Here is a 17,971-nt window from a genome sequence, read left to right as displayed (position 1 = left end):
ATGTTCTCGCATGGAGGATTTAGAGAGACGCACTGGGAGAAGTATAATCTGAACCTCTCTACAGTTTTGTTTATTTTTGGGTTGTAATGTTCATCAAATTTACGTATCATCTGGTCCATTGGTGGACTGTGCATCTCACATCTAGGCCTTCAGTAGTGCTTCGTCTGAGTCAACCCACCCCTCAAAAACTAATTTATGGTTATAAAAACCATCTTAATATGCACAAATACAGCATAAAGAGCCGCTGCATCGCAGATAGATAATTCCTGTAGCCACAATAAATGCCTTTATTGAATAGACAAACCAGGGGAGAACAAGTTCCTTTCTACTGCAGCCACAGCCGCGACACACATAAAAAACATCAATAGTAACTCATAAACTTGCAATATTATTTAGGAAAATCGCAACATTTTACTCACCAAAAATTCGGATTATTTGTAAAAAAAATCCATCCTCCTCTCTTTCCTCAAAAACAGTTCAATTACTCTGTCGTACGGATTATCCATGCGCTTCAGTTCCATCAAAAAGTCCCTTTCTATCGCCATCGAAGGTAATACTGAAAGTCGAACCTGCCCTGTCGTATTTCTGGCATAAGTTTTAATTCGCTTTAGGGCTGAAAATGTCCGCTCGACAGAAGCAGTTTACACGGGAATGGTCACCGCCAAATATACCAATGTGAACAGCTGCCCCATGCTGTCATTCAGATTTTTCTGATGAAGGAAGTCAAGGAAATCAGTGGGAGATTTTCCTGCAAAATCATCCATGGCATACATTACAGTCAGTTCTGTTTTTAGCCGAGACAGATCAAAAACCCTCCGTGGCTCTTGTGTTAAACTGGAGAAGGCTGCATGTGGGAAATTTTTCTTGCATTCCCGAAACATCTGGGGCTTGAGGAGCGTGACAAACATCAGGTTTTCGTGGTCTTGAAATCTGGACTGTGGCAAATAATATTGTCCAGAATCCTGCCATTGAGTTGGCCGTAGTGCGCGCGATGATCTTGCACTCGGAGCGCTTGTGGTGCATTCAGTGGCCTCGTAGGGTTCCTCATATCGGCTTCTATCCAATCAATGGGTCTGAATACGGTGACATTGCCGTACGCCTGCTAGAGGGCCCTACTGACACCAACTCAAAATCTGATTGGTTGAAGCAACAGGTTAATCGACATTATTTATTTTGTGTTAGAGTGCCTGCACAACGGATTGTGAAGGCCTCTCTACCTGGCAACAAATGATGGCTGAAATGTGATTGGTTAAATGCTTTAATACAATAATACATGCCTGGAAGCAGCACAACCATCGGAAAAGCTATGAAAGGAAGCGAACAGACTATTTGGAATTATTTAATTAGTATTCATGGACAAAATATAATTAAAATCAGTTTGTGATTCAGATATTTTTACTTATGAATATGCTAAGCACAGTCCTTCACCTGCGAATATTTACCTTATATGGGCAAGCACTCAATTACGTGGGAGGCATGATGTTGTGAGACGCAACTCCGCCTCCCACGGCCATCGAGCTGCAGTCTATTACTGTGTATGGACGAAAGTAGGTTCCAGTTATGACCATTACGCGTAGAATTTCGAAATGAAACCTACCCAACTTTTGTAAGTAAGCTGTAAGGAATGAGCCTGCCAAATTTCAGCCTTCCACCCACACGGGAAGTTGGAGAATTAGTGATGAGTGAGTGAGTGAGTGAGTGAGTGAGTGAGTGAGGGCTTTGCCTTTTATTAGTATAGATAACAACAACCTGATAAATAATGACATGAAAATTTTATTTTAAAAAATATACCATTAGTTGCTATTGCTGCAAGTACTATTATAAGATTCAGAATTTCAGAAGCAATTGTTAGATTGTCACTATTATCTATGTACTGTACAGTAGTATTGCAGGGTGAGCAGGGCTTATTAGATTTGTTATTGAGTTGGCCTACTTTGATGCAGACTAGGCTTAGATTTTGTTCATAAAGATACACCCACGCACACACATACACGCACACACACACACACACTATATCCACTTAATTACTGATTATGATTCATGCCTGCACATTCTGCCATTCCTCAGTACTTCACATACGGACTCACTAGCTTTGGCAAGAGCAGAACAAACAGATATCGCTGTGTGTCCCCTAGAAACTGAAGACTGATATACCTTAGTTATTGCCACTTAATAACCAGTGCTCTGTTATTCTTTACTGTGGGGCTCTTTATTAGAGACAACCTTCTTCAGTCTGCTAACCCTTCTGGAAATAAAGTGACAATCCACCCACATCAGGTGCCCTGTATCTGCTTTATTACTTAATTGGCTCACAATGTCCAAACAATGCATAATTATACTATATGTTTTAAAACAAAAGAGTATTTATTAAAATAGAGTATTAATAATAAAATATAAATGAACACAGAAAGTCTTATATAAAGTCCTAATAAAAATATGTTCTTCTTTCAAGTCAAAAAGCTCCACAACTTCATATAATAAACATTACTTTACGAAGGCATATGAAAGCCGAAGAGCAGCACCAAATGAAGCATCTCTATGAGGAGCTTGTCTTGATTTAGATGTCAGGCTCATGCATTTATGGGGTCTCTGAAGTCCAGATTGATGGTGTCTCTCTGATTGAATACAGTCCCTTACCCTCTCTTGGCTATCATTTCCTTATGCTAAATTCTCCACTTGGGGATCTGGACCTTGTGAATTTACTCACAAATAGTTGGCTAGTCACTCTCATGATGCACACTTTGGCTTTAAAAGCTTTACTCACGAAAGCATGTGCAAAATATCAAGAGTGTTTATGTATACGGCCTCCGATTCCCAAAAAAATAGCTACTCTGTTCGGGCATTTGAGTTACTCTAACCTTATCACCATTATAACTTATAATGCACACTGAGACAAAATACATAGGATTGTAAATCAAAACATTTAACACAGTCTCAGCCATTGCTCTATGTATGATGTGTTTGAGAAAATATTTAACTTTGCAGGAAAAATGTTCACAGGCCATGCAGAGCTCACCTCAATCCACGTGACTGTCATTGCTTTTAAAATTGGTCCTGCAGTTTCAAAATGATGGTTGTCCACTTAATAACATTTTGGAAACCCGAGAAGCTCTTACTGTATTTTCCCTATAATTTTCTTGAAAAAGTAAAGATACGCATTAATCCTATAGAAGGAAGCTTAATTAATCAAAGTAAAATCAAACACATTTGAATATCATGAATAAGATAAGATAAAACACTATATTAGTAATAATTAATTGCCAGTTTTCAATTGATGTTTCAATTTATAGTATGGCATATTAAGATCTGCTATATTCTGCAAAATAATTCTGAAAGTTATTAATTAAATCTACAGCTGGTCTCAGTGTATCTCTCCTCCAGAAATCAATGCCTAAAGAATCTATTGAGCTCACTTGTAAAGTCAATGGATTCTACCCTAAAGCTATTGACGTACAGTGGTTCAAAGGTGAAACACAACCTGTACCAGCAAAGAGTGGACAACTTCTACTGAATGATGATAACACCTACAAGATCAGCAAGGTTGTGTATGTGAGTAATACAGATTATGAAGAAGCTGACTACTACTGCCACGTAAGTCATTCCAGCCTGCCAAGAAAACTCATTGTGCCCTTGAATAAAAAAGGTAGGAGTTTTAAAAAGATAGTCCAAGATACTTAGAAATGCAACATGTGAAATATTAGGAATGTTTATTCTGTACAAATGATCTGTATGTTATTGTCAGTTCATAAAATGGTTACATGTTAGAGAGAAATTAATGTTCAAAAATGAATTCTTAATATGATTTAAATAATGAAAAAAATGGTTAGGGGTAAAACACAAGAAAGGTATGAGAGCCATACTGTGCTTCTGAATGCTCTGATTTATTAATTTTATTGTAATTTTCTTTACCCCAGCAAAGAAAATTCCAAACATTTGAAAGTGTTTCTTATTTTCCTTTTCTAAAAATGTTTGAGTAGCTGGGTGTAAAGCTCAAATATGAATTTTGGAATAGTTTAAAGTTCACATCTCCAACAGTTCGACCACAATAATTGACTGCTGGTTGACACACTCACGCAGATGTTAAAAATGACGTCTGTTAGCAACTGGATGCTGTTTAGAGTCTTTGCTGGACTACCTTCTCCATGGAGTTTGTTATTTTAGGGAATGGACGCCAGGAAACTGAGCTGTGCACTCAAAAACAGTCAGATTCATCTAATACTTTAGCAATTACTGTAACTGTAAATCCTTTAGCTGAACATACTGTTGATATTTTGATAGGCTTTGTGTACAATTAAACTAGACAAAATATTAATTGTCACACCAATTATAAGAAAACTGATGGTTGAAATTTTTGGAACAGATTATTTTCTTAAATAATACGCTACCATGGCTGTTCGTTTGTCTGTCCAGGATTTTAAATCACTTGCAGCTTGCAAACTGTTTGACTTATTGAACTGTAATTTGTTACACATGAACTACGTGACGTCTACTATCCACTTTTGGGGTGATGGTTTTTATTACTCTTTTTATTTTTATTTTATTGTACAATCAAATCTTAGCAGTGGGTGGCAATGTGGCGCGTATGTATGGGCGCCGTTCTCATCGCTACCACCATTGCTGTCACTTCCCCTACCTCTTCATATCTTAAATCATTCTTGAGGCAGATTGAACACTAAAGTGCCAGCTTAAGTGAAAAATAAAAAAAAAATGTACTAAATAATTGCAACGCAAAAACTGACTAAATCTGACTTAATCTGAAAAGATGGCAACAGAAGAAGTGAAGAAGCGGGCCGCTAGGGTGGAGAAAAGAAGAGCTGCTCATGAAGCAGCAAGCGCATCAACCTCTGAGTAAACGAATGATAAACGTACAGAGAGTTTGAAAACTATGAATGCTCAAGTGTATTCACTGCACGCTATCGTGCATTCCGCCATTACTGGTGAAATATATTTAGTGTTTATGAACTTCAAAGAAACTTTTATTATTTCATGTAAATGTCTGCTTTAATATCTTAATGCTCCTGTCTGTATAGATTTTGCACTTTCTCTTTGTGTTTATGTGGGTTTCACTGGTGCTCCAGTCTTTACCCATATCTATGTGAATTAGTCCCTGAAAAATATGTTATTTTAAGTGGCATCGAAATGCTAGCCTTTAACTAATACTTTAATTTGAATTCTTGAAACAAATCGCTGTGCAGGCATGACGTGAACAGCTTTGAAGAAAGTCTTTGTGACAAAGGCAACATTCTCGTCTGATGCTCAGTTTTTGTTTCCCCAGCTGTGCCCACATGGCCTGGTTAGGAACAAAGGGGTCCGAAGGCTGCATGGCTGAGTGGCTTCAAACACAATAGCGCTTGAATTGTTAAAGCATTGTGACATGTGGCAGTAGCAGCAGGGTGTGGTAGCTGCACCCTTTCTGTCATCTTATTCAAATATTATTTACATTTCCTTAATACGAGATACAATTCCAGATACAATTCTTCTACTTTATCTGTCTGCAGCCAGAAATTAACTCTCTCTCTCGTATAAAATATAGATTTATAAATATTACGACTGTTCAAAATGCATCCCGTTCCCTAGCACAGGTTCATCCACTTCAGTTATAGAGAAACTTTCTTTTATACAGCATTCTAATGCTAAAGAAACATCAAGTTGTTGGCAGTTGTCAGTTCAGCAGCAGCTGTACCACATAAAGGACATATCATACGTTGCTACGAGTCCTTAAAGCCAGCGTCACTCCCCTGCTGTCCTGTTCTCTCTGTTTCTGTCCCAGTCCCAGCCTCTGCTGTGTCTCTCCTGAGCCCTCACAAGGAAGACATCTACAGGTTCTTTTACACTCAAGAATTGAAGTGCACTGTTCTCTGATTTAATTTCAGCAGTTAAGTACAAACGGAACCTCGGGTCACGAATGTCTCGGACCACGTACAAATCGGGTTACGACCAAAAAGTTCACCAAACTTTTGCATCTGTTCATGACCACACACTCGGGTGACGAACAAGCCAGTTTCCCTTTCGGTTTGTGAGCTCCGATGATTTCCACACGTGTTCAGTCTCTCCCTGTGCATTCCCTGTGGAGAGAGAGACAGAAGAGAGAGAGAGATGAGAGGGCTGGCCACATAAGGCCGAGAAGGCAGTTAAAAAATACACTGGGCTTGTTTTTAAAGAGACTGATTCCAGCATTGTTTTAACCTCGTATTTAATGAAGACTTTTTTCTATTGGATTGCAACACCCCAAACCCCAGACACAACCTCGCTAACACAAGTACCTTTTGTTATGGGCTTCGTGTTCAATGCAACAAAGTCTTCCTCTTTCTCTTCTTCTCCTCCACTCCTCCCAGGCGAGCATTGTTCATCCTCCACTCCTGACTCCAACGTGCCTGGATGAAGTCGAGCGGCTTCTTTTATTTATGACCCAGGAGCACTTCCATTGCTAGGGCATATCCCACTAGATGCACTTCTGGATTAAATGGAAGTCCCTGAAAGTAGGGATTGTGAATCCTGGAGGCCCCCACAGAACTGAACAGAGCTGAACCTTGGAAGACAGTGTCCCAGCATTCCCTGTGGGTGTCCATGTGGAAATCGTAATCCAGGGATGCTGCCATTTAACATACTGTAGGAGAAAGTACTCTTATGTTGTTGTCTCCACTGGTCCTTCCACTGTATTGGCCTCCTGGCTGGGTAACAGTTCCTGTACCCTGGCATCCTGGCCAGGGAAGGAATCATCCTCCATCCCATTTGGAACACCAATCCATCTACTGTGGTACTCACAACAGGCTGACATAGAATGAAGCCATTGTCTATCCTTACACTATTTGTAGAAGTAGAGCCCTCCAAAGAAATTGATCAAATATACCAGTAATAATTTATTCACATAATAAAATACAAACAGAGTATTACTGTAAACCTGCAACAGACTGGCACCCTGCCTAGGCATTATTCCTGCCTTGTGCCCGAAGCCTTCTGGGATGGGCTCCAGCTCCCTGTTCAGGCTTAGATAATGTAATTTTTGTAAGCCCGGTAGTCTGAGCAATATGTTATGGAGAATTTTACATTTACTTTCAAAAAATCATTTTGTCTTTTGTTAATATGACACCTTGTTTCATTCATTTATTTCAGGGTATAATTTTTCATTTTTTTTTTGGCAGGAAAAAAATGAAGCAACGTCAAGAGATCAGTCCTATTGTAATCAAACCTTTGAACTACACAATGGATCAACGAGGTTCAAGGCCAGAAAACAAACAGGGGGGAAAGAAATTATGGGTGCTGTTGGGTGGTGTTATGAGCAAAGATGTCTGTCCATCTGATCTTCTGTCTTCATAAATATTTTTCCTTCACTCTAAGTACAGTGTTGATATTTCTTTAAAAGGCAATAGGTCACCAATCACACACTTATTGCAAATTGCAAAGTCACTTTAGATGTGAACATTTTTAAAAGTTTTTTGGGCTAATCAAGGACTCCTTCTTTTGAAGAGATTTTTATAATTTAGTTAGCTCAGTTACAGTCTAATCTAATTGTAAGTGCATCTCAGTAAATATTAACAATGATTATATTAAAAATCAAAATGTTAGTAAAGGGAGCTTAAAAGTAAAGAAAACTTTAGAAACAACTTGTAGAGTATAGAGAGAGTAAAGCGAAACTGTCTACTGACTCAATTTCTTGAAATATCGATCTACTTAAATCATTTAATAAATTTTTTTGCATTCATGAAGTCTGGAAGAATATTTTTGTGATTTTGCCTTTCCTGATTGGGAAATAATTATAACAATTTGGTGAACTTCCAAGTACTTTCTTCTTTTACTTTTAACTTTTTCATATGATTTTTAGGTATCTACTTTTACTTTTACTGCTGTTTTTGTTCATTTCTCCTTTTAAGTATTGCCTTTTGTTTGACCTTGTATTTTGATTTGCATTTTATCCCTTGTCATGAACCATATACTCTACCTGTAATGCCTAACATAAATTAATTGATTTTAAACATACTTTATCTTAATTTATTTCAGGGTTACAGATAGGGATGAACTTTATAAGGAGTGCAAATCACAAAGGCCCACACACAGCCCTTTATTCTTAGCATTATAATGAGGGCCATATCTTTCCTTTTTATTAATCACAAGTTTCCAGTTCTCAATTGAACGTTTTCTAGTTAAGGTTAAACAGAGTATGCCAACAAAGATGTTGAAAAAGTTGAATACCATTTATCTTCTTAAAGGTAGCCACAGTAATTAAAAAAGCAGATCAATATCAGGAGTGTGCCTATCACAAGATATTATGCTGAACAGAAAGTGACATCTTTATCTCCAAACACCACTATGGAGGACTACCTTGTGGCACTAAATTTGAAAAAGCCACCAAGGAAGCTTTACACATGCTCCTTCAACTTCACAGACAAGACACCAGCACCTTTGTTTCAAAGAAATATAGTAGGGCCCTGGTGCAGAAAGAAATCTGGTGACTAGTACTGCAGTTGGACAGCTTCAGAGTCTTGTGTTTGAGTCATGCAGTGTATACACTCACCTAAAGGATTATTAGGAACACCTGTTCAATTTCTCATTAATGCAATTATCTAATCAACCAATCATATGGCAGTTGCTTCAATGCATTTAGGGGTGTGGTCCTGGTCAAGACAATCTCCTGAACTCCAAACTGAATGTCAGAATGGGAAAGAAAGGTGATTTAAGCAATTTTGAGCGTGGCATGGTTGTTGGTGCCAGACGGGCTGGTCTGAGTGTTTCACAATCTGCTCAGTTACTGGGATTTTCACTCACAGCCATTTCTAGGGCTTACACAGAATGGTGTGAAAAGGGAAAAACATCCAGTATGTGGCAGTCCTGTGGGCAAAAATGCCTTGTTGATGCTAAAGGTCAGAGGAGAATGAATGGGCCGACTGATTCAAGCTGATAGAAGAGCAACTTTGACTGAAATAACCACTCGTTACAACCGAGGTATGCAGCAAAGCATTTGTGAAGCCACAACACACACAACCTTGAGGCGGATGGGCTACAACAGCAGAAGACCCCACCGGATACCACTCATCTCCACTACGAATAGGAAAAAGAGGCTACAATTTGCACAAGTTCACCAAAATTGGACACTTGAAGACTGGAAAAATGTTGCCTGGTCTGATGAGTCTCGATTTCTGTTGAGACATTCAAATGGTACAGTCCGAATTTGGCGTAAACAGAATGAGAACATGGATCCATCATGCCTTGTTACCACTGTGCAGGCTGGTGGTGGTGGTGTAATGGTGTGGGGGATGTTTTCTTGGCACACTTTAGGCCCCTTAGTGCCAATTGGGCATCGTTTAAATGCCACGGGCTACCTGAGCATTGTTTCTGACAATGTCCATCCGTTCATGACCACCATGTACCTATCCTCTGATGGCTACTTCCAGCAGGATAATGCACCATGTCACAAAGCTCGAATCATTTCCAATTGGTTTCTTGAACATGACAATGAGTTCACTGTACTAAAATGGCCCCCATAGTCACCAGATCTCAACCCAATAGAGCATCTTTGGGATGTGGTGGAGCGGGAGCTTCGTGCCCTGGATGTGCATCCCACAAATCTCCATCAACTGCAAGATGCTATCCTATCAATATGGGCCAACATTTCTAAAGAATGCTTTCAGCACCTTGTTGAATCAATGGCACGTAGAATTAAGGCAGTTCTGAAGGCGAAAGGGGGTCAAACACCGTATTAGTATGGCGTTCCTAATAATCCTTTAGGTGAGTGTATGTGTCACCTCGTGGGCACCCATCAACCACCGAGCAAAGCTGTAAATAAAATGTCTCCCTCGCCAAGACATCACTCACAGCGGTCAGAACATACACTGAAACAACAGACAAGGCACCCATGGAGTGCCGTAATCGAAGTCTCATAATACGCTCGCTGAAAGGTGTGACATTGGACACCATCGAAAGAAGCCAATCCACTACAGCAATAGCTACTCCCTGAGTATGATAGCCATCAGACTGACCAGACCAATAAAAGGGTGTATCCACCTATAGAGATCTGGCCAGTTCCTGGCCTGCGCACCTCAGAGAGTGCCGCCACTGAAATGCAGAGTTTACGCAGCTCCTCTGACAGCTGAGGAAGATGATCATCTTGCTGGAGAGACAAGACGTTCCATACGCCCACCTGTATGGGCCCCCTCAAATTGGGACCTGAGTGCTGCCGTACAACAGGCAACGCCTCAGCACCTCAGTTCCGATCCCCAATAGACCTGACCCTATTGGCTCTCCAACGGTTTCAACTCTTCCAAGGATAGGGCTCCCGAGGGTTTTCCCCCCTCCCCTTCATGATGCTAGCAGCCTTCCTATGGACGGCTGCAGCAGAGCTATTCCCGCGTAGAGCAAAAAGGAGTCCTTTCTTTAGTCTCAGGGATTTGTGAAGTTTTTTTACGGTGGCTGGAGTGCTAATCCTACCACCAACCCCCAAGATTTCCCTGCAAGTTGGAGGACCTCTTGCAGGGCCGGATGCAGTTTAATGTCATACCCTCTGGTCATGGGAGACTTCAGTGCAACCACTGGTACTGACAGGGCTGGCTATGAGGATTGTCTTGATCCCCATGGGTCTGGTGACCATGGTGAAAGTGGCTTCATGTTCCTTGACTTTGCAAAAGGTCTGGGGCTGCAAACTGCTGGATCCTGGTTTCAGCACCCTGAACCACATCGTTGCGACTTGGTACTCCAATACTGGTGGTGTGGTGAAGGCGATCTATCACATCCTCATGGGCAGATGCTCTTGCAAAACTGCAGGGTCTACAGAAGTGCCCAGTTTGTGAATTCTGACCACAGACTTGTTGTTGCTACTCTTAGGATCCAGCTTAGGTCCAGTAGGTTACTACCTACTAGGAAAATGAGCCTGAACTTGGCCAGACTCCAAGACCAGGCTGTTTCTAATGAGTTTGCACGCAGTTTGTGTGAGGAACTTTCAGATTTGGGTACGACTGCTGATCCTAATGTGATGTGGGAGACCTTCTGTGACAAGATCCTGAAGGTTGCTGAGCGTTGTGTTGGTGTTATCGGTGTTCCCAGAAGGAGGTGTTTCATCTCGCAGGGCACCCTGGATATCATTAAGAGGAGTTGCAGCGCACGGCTCAATGGCAACTCTGGTCTGTACCGGGAACTGAGAAGGACGGCTGCGAGGGCTCTGAGGGCAGATAAAGAGAAGTTTGTTAGAGGAATCTGTGAGCAAGTGAAACACCATCTGTGGTCTAGCGACCCACATCCTGCTTATAGAAGGATCAAAGCATCTCACTGAGATTGCACAGGTGGTGAACCAGCTGGGGTGGGGGTAGGGGGATCATGCTGCAGGGATCTGTGGTATCCAGGGTGAACTTCTCCAGGCTGGTGGTAAGGCTGTCCTCCTGGCATTGCAAGCAATCTTTGCTTCCATTTGGGAGACTGGCATCATCCCAACTGACTGGAAAACGGGATTTGTCATCCCTATCCAGAAAGGAAAGGGTGATTGCCTGGATTGCAGCAACTACAGGGGGATAACACTGCTCTCGGTGCCGGGTAAGGTCCTTGCTAGGGTCGTCCTCAATAGGATCTGTGATCACTTGCTCACCTACCAGCGACCAGAACAGTCCGGTTTTACGCCAAAGAAGTCTACCATCGACCGCATTATGGCACTGAGGGTTCTTATAGCGCGCAAACACAAATATCGGCAGAGTTTCTTTGCACCCTTTGATTTTCGCAAATCATTCGACTCAGTTGATTGAGCTGCCCTGTTGGACATCCTGAGGGTTTGCGGGATCCCCTCGAGGTTGCTGGATATCATGGCTGGCCTGTACACTGGTACTGTGAGTGCTGTGCAGAGTGATGGCGGGACCTCTGCATTTTTCCCAGTTGATTCTGGGGTTTGTCAGGGGTGTGTTCTTGCCCCTACTCTGTTCAATGCTTGTATGGACTGGGTGTTGGGCAAGGTCGTGGGGTCCAGCAGCTGTGGGTCATCTGTTGGTGAAGAGAGATTCATGGATTTTGACTTTGCTGATGATGCTGTGATCTTCGCAAAGTCAATGGAGACTCTGATCGGGCATTCGAGAGACTGAGTGAGGAATTTGAGTGTCTGGGCTTGAGAGTGTCCTGGATAAAAACCAAGATCCAGGCTTTAATGACCTCTTGGGCACAGCAATCAGCAGTGTGTTTGTTTGAGGAGAGAGTGTTGACCTTGTCAAGAGGTTAACTTACCTCATTAGTGACATTCATGTCTCTGGTGACTCTTCCTATGAAGTCAGTAGAGGGATTGGGAGAGCATGGGGGGGTCATGAGGTTGCTGGAAAGGGGTGTGTGGCGCTCCTGATATCTATGCAAAAGGACGAAGGTCCAAGTCTTTAGAGTCCTGGTGCTGAGAGAAAGACTGGACTCCTTTGGTACTGTGTCTCTCCGGAAAGTAATTGGTACCGTTGGTTTGAATTTGTGTCGAATGAGTGGTTGCTCATGGAGTCCCGAATGAAGCACATTATCTGCATTGTGAGGGAGTGTCAGTTACAGCACTACAGCCATGTGGTGCTTTTCCCGGAGGGTGATCCAGCTCATAGGATCCACATTGTTGTGGACCCGATTGGCTGGACCAGGCCAAAGGGTCGCTCACGTAACACCTGGCTGCAACAGATGGAAGGTCATTTCCGGAGGGTAGGACTGGACCGCGTGTCTGCCTGGGGGGTTGCCAACCGGGATCCCGAGTTGTTTCGCCGTGTAGTGGGTGCAGCAACGCTCTGTACCAGTGCATGCTCCCCAAATGACTTGACTTGACTTGAGTGTATGTGTACACCCACATCACCAGCCTCACAATTTTTGATATACTGAAGCCGTGTTCACTGCATAGTTAGAAAAATTCTTGTGAAAAGACGGCGTATGGGGGTCAGGACTGCCAGGTCTGGGAATTATTTACAACCAAATGACAGCTGATAACCTACCTAATAGCACTGTGGGCCTTTCCAATGAGTGACACTTTTGATGAGTGAGGGGAGTTTTGTGGCTGTACATTTCCAGATTGGGTTCCCCTTGAATTGTTGCTGCTATCAACATTGTAGATATGGGGAGTCCCCCTTGGACTATTGAACTTATCAAAGTCACCTCCCCTTGGAGTTTTGCCATCTGGCAACCATGACAGGGGTGTAACTCCAAATCTGATGTAATTTTTGTCTTGTGGGCCTCATGCCCAGCTCAGATGTGTCAAATATATAACACAGTGTCCGGGCCAAAGGTGGTGACTCGTGGCAACCTGTTTCTGGAGTGCGAAACAGTTGTGGAGCACTTAGTTATTGTCCCAAAATAAAAAGAAGGTGAAAGCTTACAATATTGTTTGAAGGTGGCAGTGTAGTTAAACCCAAAGCCTGCGAGACTTTAATGAAATTAACAGAGGCATTGTGTGGATGTGCTTAGATCATTCACAATTGGTTGGGAGAGACAGTGTGCACTAAAATTCTTCAGCAAAATATTAAAGGCACTTCCTGCCTGCAGGGTTTGTCTTTTAGCCAATTCGTGAGTGTGAGGTGCAGTTTATCGCAGAGCATAATAATAAATAATTACAGCTAGTGATTATTTTTGTATGTATTTTTTTTGTATTATAGATATCTCCTAGTTATTGTTCTTAAATGGTGGAGATATTTATGTTATTTGGGTTTTGGTGCACTTTTTTATTTTTTGTATATATACTTCTTTTTCTTGTTTGTAAATATTTTTGTGTATTCCTCATATTTCTAAGACTGTGATAGTGTGGAGTAACTTCCTGCCAACATTTTCATCAAAACTGCGGTGGGTTGGCACCCAGCCTGGGATTTGCTCCTGCCTTGTGCCCTCTGCTGGCTGGGACTGGCTCCAGCAGACCCCGTGATCCTGTTAGGATATAATAGGTTGGATAATGGATGGATTTTCATCAAGAAAGACTACCATGTATTTGTGCATATGTAAATGTATTTATTTTTCCTATATTTTTTTTATTTTGTGAAGTCTGGATTTTCAATGTAATTGCTGTAAATATCGTATATACTCGCAGATAAGTTCTCCCGCGGATAAGTCGGGAGTTGATTTTAACGTATAATTTCTGGTATTTTATAATGTCAGTCATATAAGTCGATTGCGGAAAACACATGCTATTGGTCCAAGAGATTATGATATGCTAAGAGAGAGAGTAACCACGGAGCACACTGCCTTTTATTTCTATGTGGGTGCAGCAATGTGCTGTATCAGGGCATACTCCTAACCTCTCTCTCTGTCTGTTGTGCCTACGTGACCACATGATAATATCCAAACTATTCCGAAGCAATGTTTGCACTGATTTGTGTTTTTTGTATCTAACACCCTCTTACACCTCTGTCGTAAGAGCATCCCTTATCTATGATGGAGCGTTGGATCAGAATAAAATATAAAGCTGGTTTTAAATTAAATGTCGTTGAAGTAGCGAAAGAAATTGGAAAATGCGCTGCTGCAACAAAATTCGATGTGTCTGAGAAACTGATGCGAGATTGGAGGAGGCAAGAAAAAAAAAATTAAGTGTCGCATTTTTGAACGGGTGTATAAGTCAGGGTCTGATTTTATGATCGATTCAGGTTTCAAGACCTGACTTATACGTGAGTATATACAGTAGTTATCACTCTTCTTCTTTATTAGTTTTGTGTGTCAATGCTGTTGAAGTATAAATGAAAACCTGCACGACATTATTCTTGTTCTGTTTTTGCTTGCACCTGTACCATTTTTTGTTTAATTCTCATCATTTTTTTGTGTGTGTTTCTTCGTCTTGCTTCTGTCATGCTGGTCCAGTTCGGTCCTGAACTATAACGACTCCCATTGTGTAGTTTGGTGCCCACAATCCCACTATACGGGGTGTTACAGACCCTATTTAGTTATAAATATACAACTTATCAACATGCAGTACTTCAGGCACTGTGAGTTTTAAGCCGGCTGCCCCCCAGATACCAGAAAGTTACCCCATGAAACCCAAAGAGAAAGGCACAGTCATTCCAATGTCCACTGCTGGTGCAAATGGTGTTTTTGCTTATGTCTCTGGAGTCAAGATTATTTTCCACTTCATATGTCTGGAGCAAGTCACTCGATAAGACTGTCAACCCCAGGCATGAGGTAAGCATGAAACTGTTGCACTGACAGAAATCATTTTAAGATTTCAGGACCCATTGGACTTGAGCATGAAGACTGCTGCTTTCCACTATAACGTGTCTCGGGATGACAATAAGGGTATTCATGCACTATGACAAAGGGGTTGGTGAAGATACAGTGTGAAGTCAGGTCATTCATGTTTTGATTGATATTCACAATATATGACACATGCTACTGGCATGTTTGTAAAGAAGAAAATTTATCGCCAAAGATTAAGCCTGGAAATTCTGCAATTAAAGTGAGCAAATAGTTGAATGTATCAATTGACTCATTATGACCTCACCACAGCTTTAGCATATTTACATGATAGACACATTCCTGGAATCTCCAGTTAGGTGGTTGCACCATATAATCTACCAGTCTCTTTAATTTCATAAATCCTTGCCATTGTACTAGGAACTTGGGCTGAGAGGAGGGAATGAGCACCACAACCCAACCCCATAGTGGAGATTTGTAGAACAAAATGCTGCAGTCTTTTAGTAGTCTGCATTTGTTGAGCTTTCTTGAGTCGTACTTGAACATGGGTGCATAGTTTTTAGGTTGTATGACATTTCATTTCATTGGTATTTTGATTGTGTTTGTCAGCCTTCCACAGACTAATGCCTGAAGGGAACCCCCAATATTGAATGCTACTCTTCCAGAAGGCATACTGATAAGAGATAGAAGCAATAGATGCACTTCATTTTTGTGGTGTTTGATGTAAATTACCCACAGGACAAGAGGAACAATAGTCTCTTACCTCTTCATTGATTCCAATCCAGCAAAACAGGAGTTTTGAGAACACTCTAATGTCTAGTCAGACTTTAAGTGTCCGTTTAGAAAATAGGCTTGCAGATTTCAAGATGGTAAGAAACAAGCACAGGCAGATGATGCTTTGCACCCAAATCTTTAGCCCCTCATTACAGTAAGTCATTGACCAACATAAAGTGAGGCCTCTGTAGTATGGAATGTACAGAAGGTTTTCTGTTTTTCGAAACTGTAATTTCTTTGCTCCATTTTGAATGCAACAGGGATCAATATACTGTATATCAGAGCAATAATTCCTGCCATGGTTTGTGACTAGACTCGTCTGCTTCTGTCATCAGCTCAGGTGAGGGCGAGATTTCACTGGCTGTACTGGAGGTGGTGTTAGAGATATCTAAAGAACTCTTGTTAAGCCTATTGGCAACTCCCTTGGATGGGTGTTTTACTACACAAAATTTCAGACATAAGAGTGATAGATAGATAGATAGATAGATAGATAGATAGATAGATAGATAGATAGATAGATAGATAGATAGATAGATAGATAGATAGATAGATAGATACTTTATTAATCCCAAGGGGAAATTCACATAATCCAGCAGCAGCATACTGATAGAAAAAACAATATTAAATTAAAGAGTAATAAAAATACAAGTAAAAACAGACTATAACTTTGAATAATGTTAAAGTTTACCCCCCCAGTGAAGGAATAAACTGGGGAGGAACGATCTCCTCAGTCTGTCAGTGGAGCAGGACAGTGACAGCAGTCTGTCGCTGAAGCTGCTCCTCTGTCTGAAGATGATCCTGTTCAGTGGATGCAGTGGATTCTCCATGATTGACAGGAGCCTGCTCAGTGCCCGTCGCTCTGCCATGGATGTTAAACTGTCCAGCTTCATTCCTGCAATAAAGCCTGCCTTCCTCACAAGTTTGTCCAGGTGTGAGACGTCCTTCTTCTTTATGCTGCCTCCCCAGCACACCACCGTGTAGAAGAGGGCGCTCGCCACGACCATCTGGTAGAACATCTCCATCATCTTATTGCAGATGTTGAAGGACGCCAGCCTTCTAAGGAAGTATAGTCAGCTCTGACCTTTCTTACACAGAGTATCAGTATTGGCAGTCCAGTCCAATTTATCATCCAGCTGCACTCCCAGGTATTTATAGGTCTGTACCCTCTGCACACAGTCTCCTCTGATGATCACGGGGTCCATGAGGGGCTTGGGCCTCCTAAAATCCACCACCAGTTCCTTGGTTTTGCTGGTGTTCAGGTGTAAGTGGTGTGGCAGTAGGGAGTGCTAGTGCTCCCTTGAACCCTCAGGTACAACTCCAGACACCAGGTAAAAGTCCAAGACTCCTTTATTTTTTCACAGAACGTGCACAAAGCACCCTCCACACTACTCATATATTTCACTACTAAATAAACAATCCACTAACTACAATAAACACTCCTCCTTGCCCAGACACTTTGCTCCTCCACCTCCCAGCACAGCTCAATGTCTGGACTGAGGCACCGTCCTTTTATAGCCCCTGACCCGGAGATGTTCCTGTCCAATTAGACGCCGCCGAGATTCTGAATGCGGGCGTCTGCAAAACAGGATAAAAACTAGCCCGAGATGTCGTGCGTTTTACCTGTACCTACCTCCAGACTTGAGAGCGGTGTTCCCCGTCTACTTGGGCAGTCCGGCGCGCTCGATGGCTGACCGCGCTCTTGCTTTTGGGCCAGTCGAGCTCGTTCGGCCTTTATCAGTGCCCGGTCCTCCTCGCTCCCGGTCAGGTAGGTCCAAGTCATCTCGGCGTCCGTCAGGCCCTGCAGCCCGCTGGGACTGACCTTCTTTTTCCCAGTCTTCTTGCCCATGATCCTGCAGAATGGGATGGCGCACACTGTTGCGACTTTTTTGGTAGTGGGTGGTGTTTGCACCTCCGTGAAGTGATGAGGGTCTTCCCTAGGGTTGTCTGCCCACACAATATTTATTTTTAACGCAGGTCCCCTGCCAACAGACGGCCAGAGAATCCTGCTGGCTATGCCAGTGTGGCAGTAGGGGGCGCTAGTGCTCCCTTGAACCCTCAGGTACAACTCCAGACACCAGGTAAAAGTCCAAGACTTCTTTAT

General features: G+C 42.1%; 1 protein-coding gene across 2 annotated transcripts in view; it reads left to right on the top strand.

Moving 5' to 3' along the window:
• The window catches only part of LOC120539124 (zinc-alpha-2-glycoprotein-like), a 117,257-nt gene that overhangs the window by 56,248 nt on the left and 43,038 nt on the right, over window positions 1-17,971 (top strand). The window contains exons 2-3 of one of the 2 annotated variants that reach the window (XM_039768916.1): window positions 3,356-3,643; window positions 7,143-7,651. The exons of the other annotated variant lie outside the window; for it this stretch is intronic. Of the exons in view, the coding sequence (XP_039624850.1) occupies window positions 3,356-3,643; window positions 7,143-7,153 (299 nt within the window). The 3' untranslated portion in view covers window positions 7,154-7,651. Of the gene's footprint in view, window positions 1-3,355; window positions 3,644-7,142; window positions 7,652-17,971 lie in introns of those variants that run through there. 2 annotated transcript variants of the gene reach the window in all.

The sequence above is a fragment of the Polypterus senegalus genome, chromosome 11 (assembly GCF_016835505.1).
Source record: "Polypterus senegalus isolate Bchr_013 chromosome 11, ASM1683550v1, whole genome shotgun sequence".
Classification (NCBI taxonomy): domain Eukaryota; kingdom Metazoa; phylum Chordata; class Cladistia; order Polypteriformes; family Polypteridae; genus Polypterus; species Polypterus senegalus.
The sequence above is the reverse complement of the archived record's forward strand: the minus strand, read 5'-3'. Positions and strand labels throughout refer to the sequence as shown.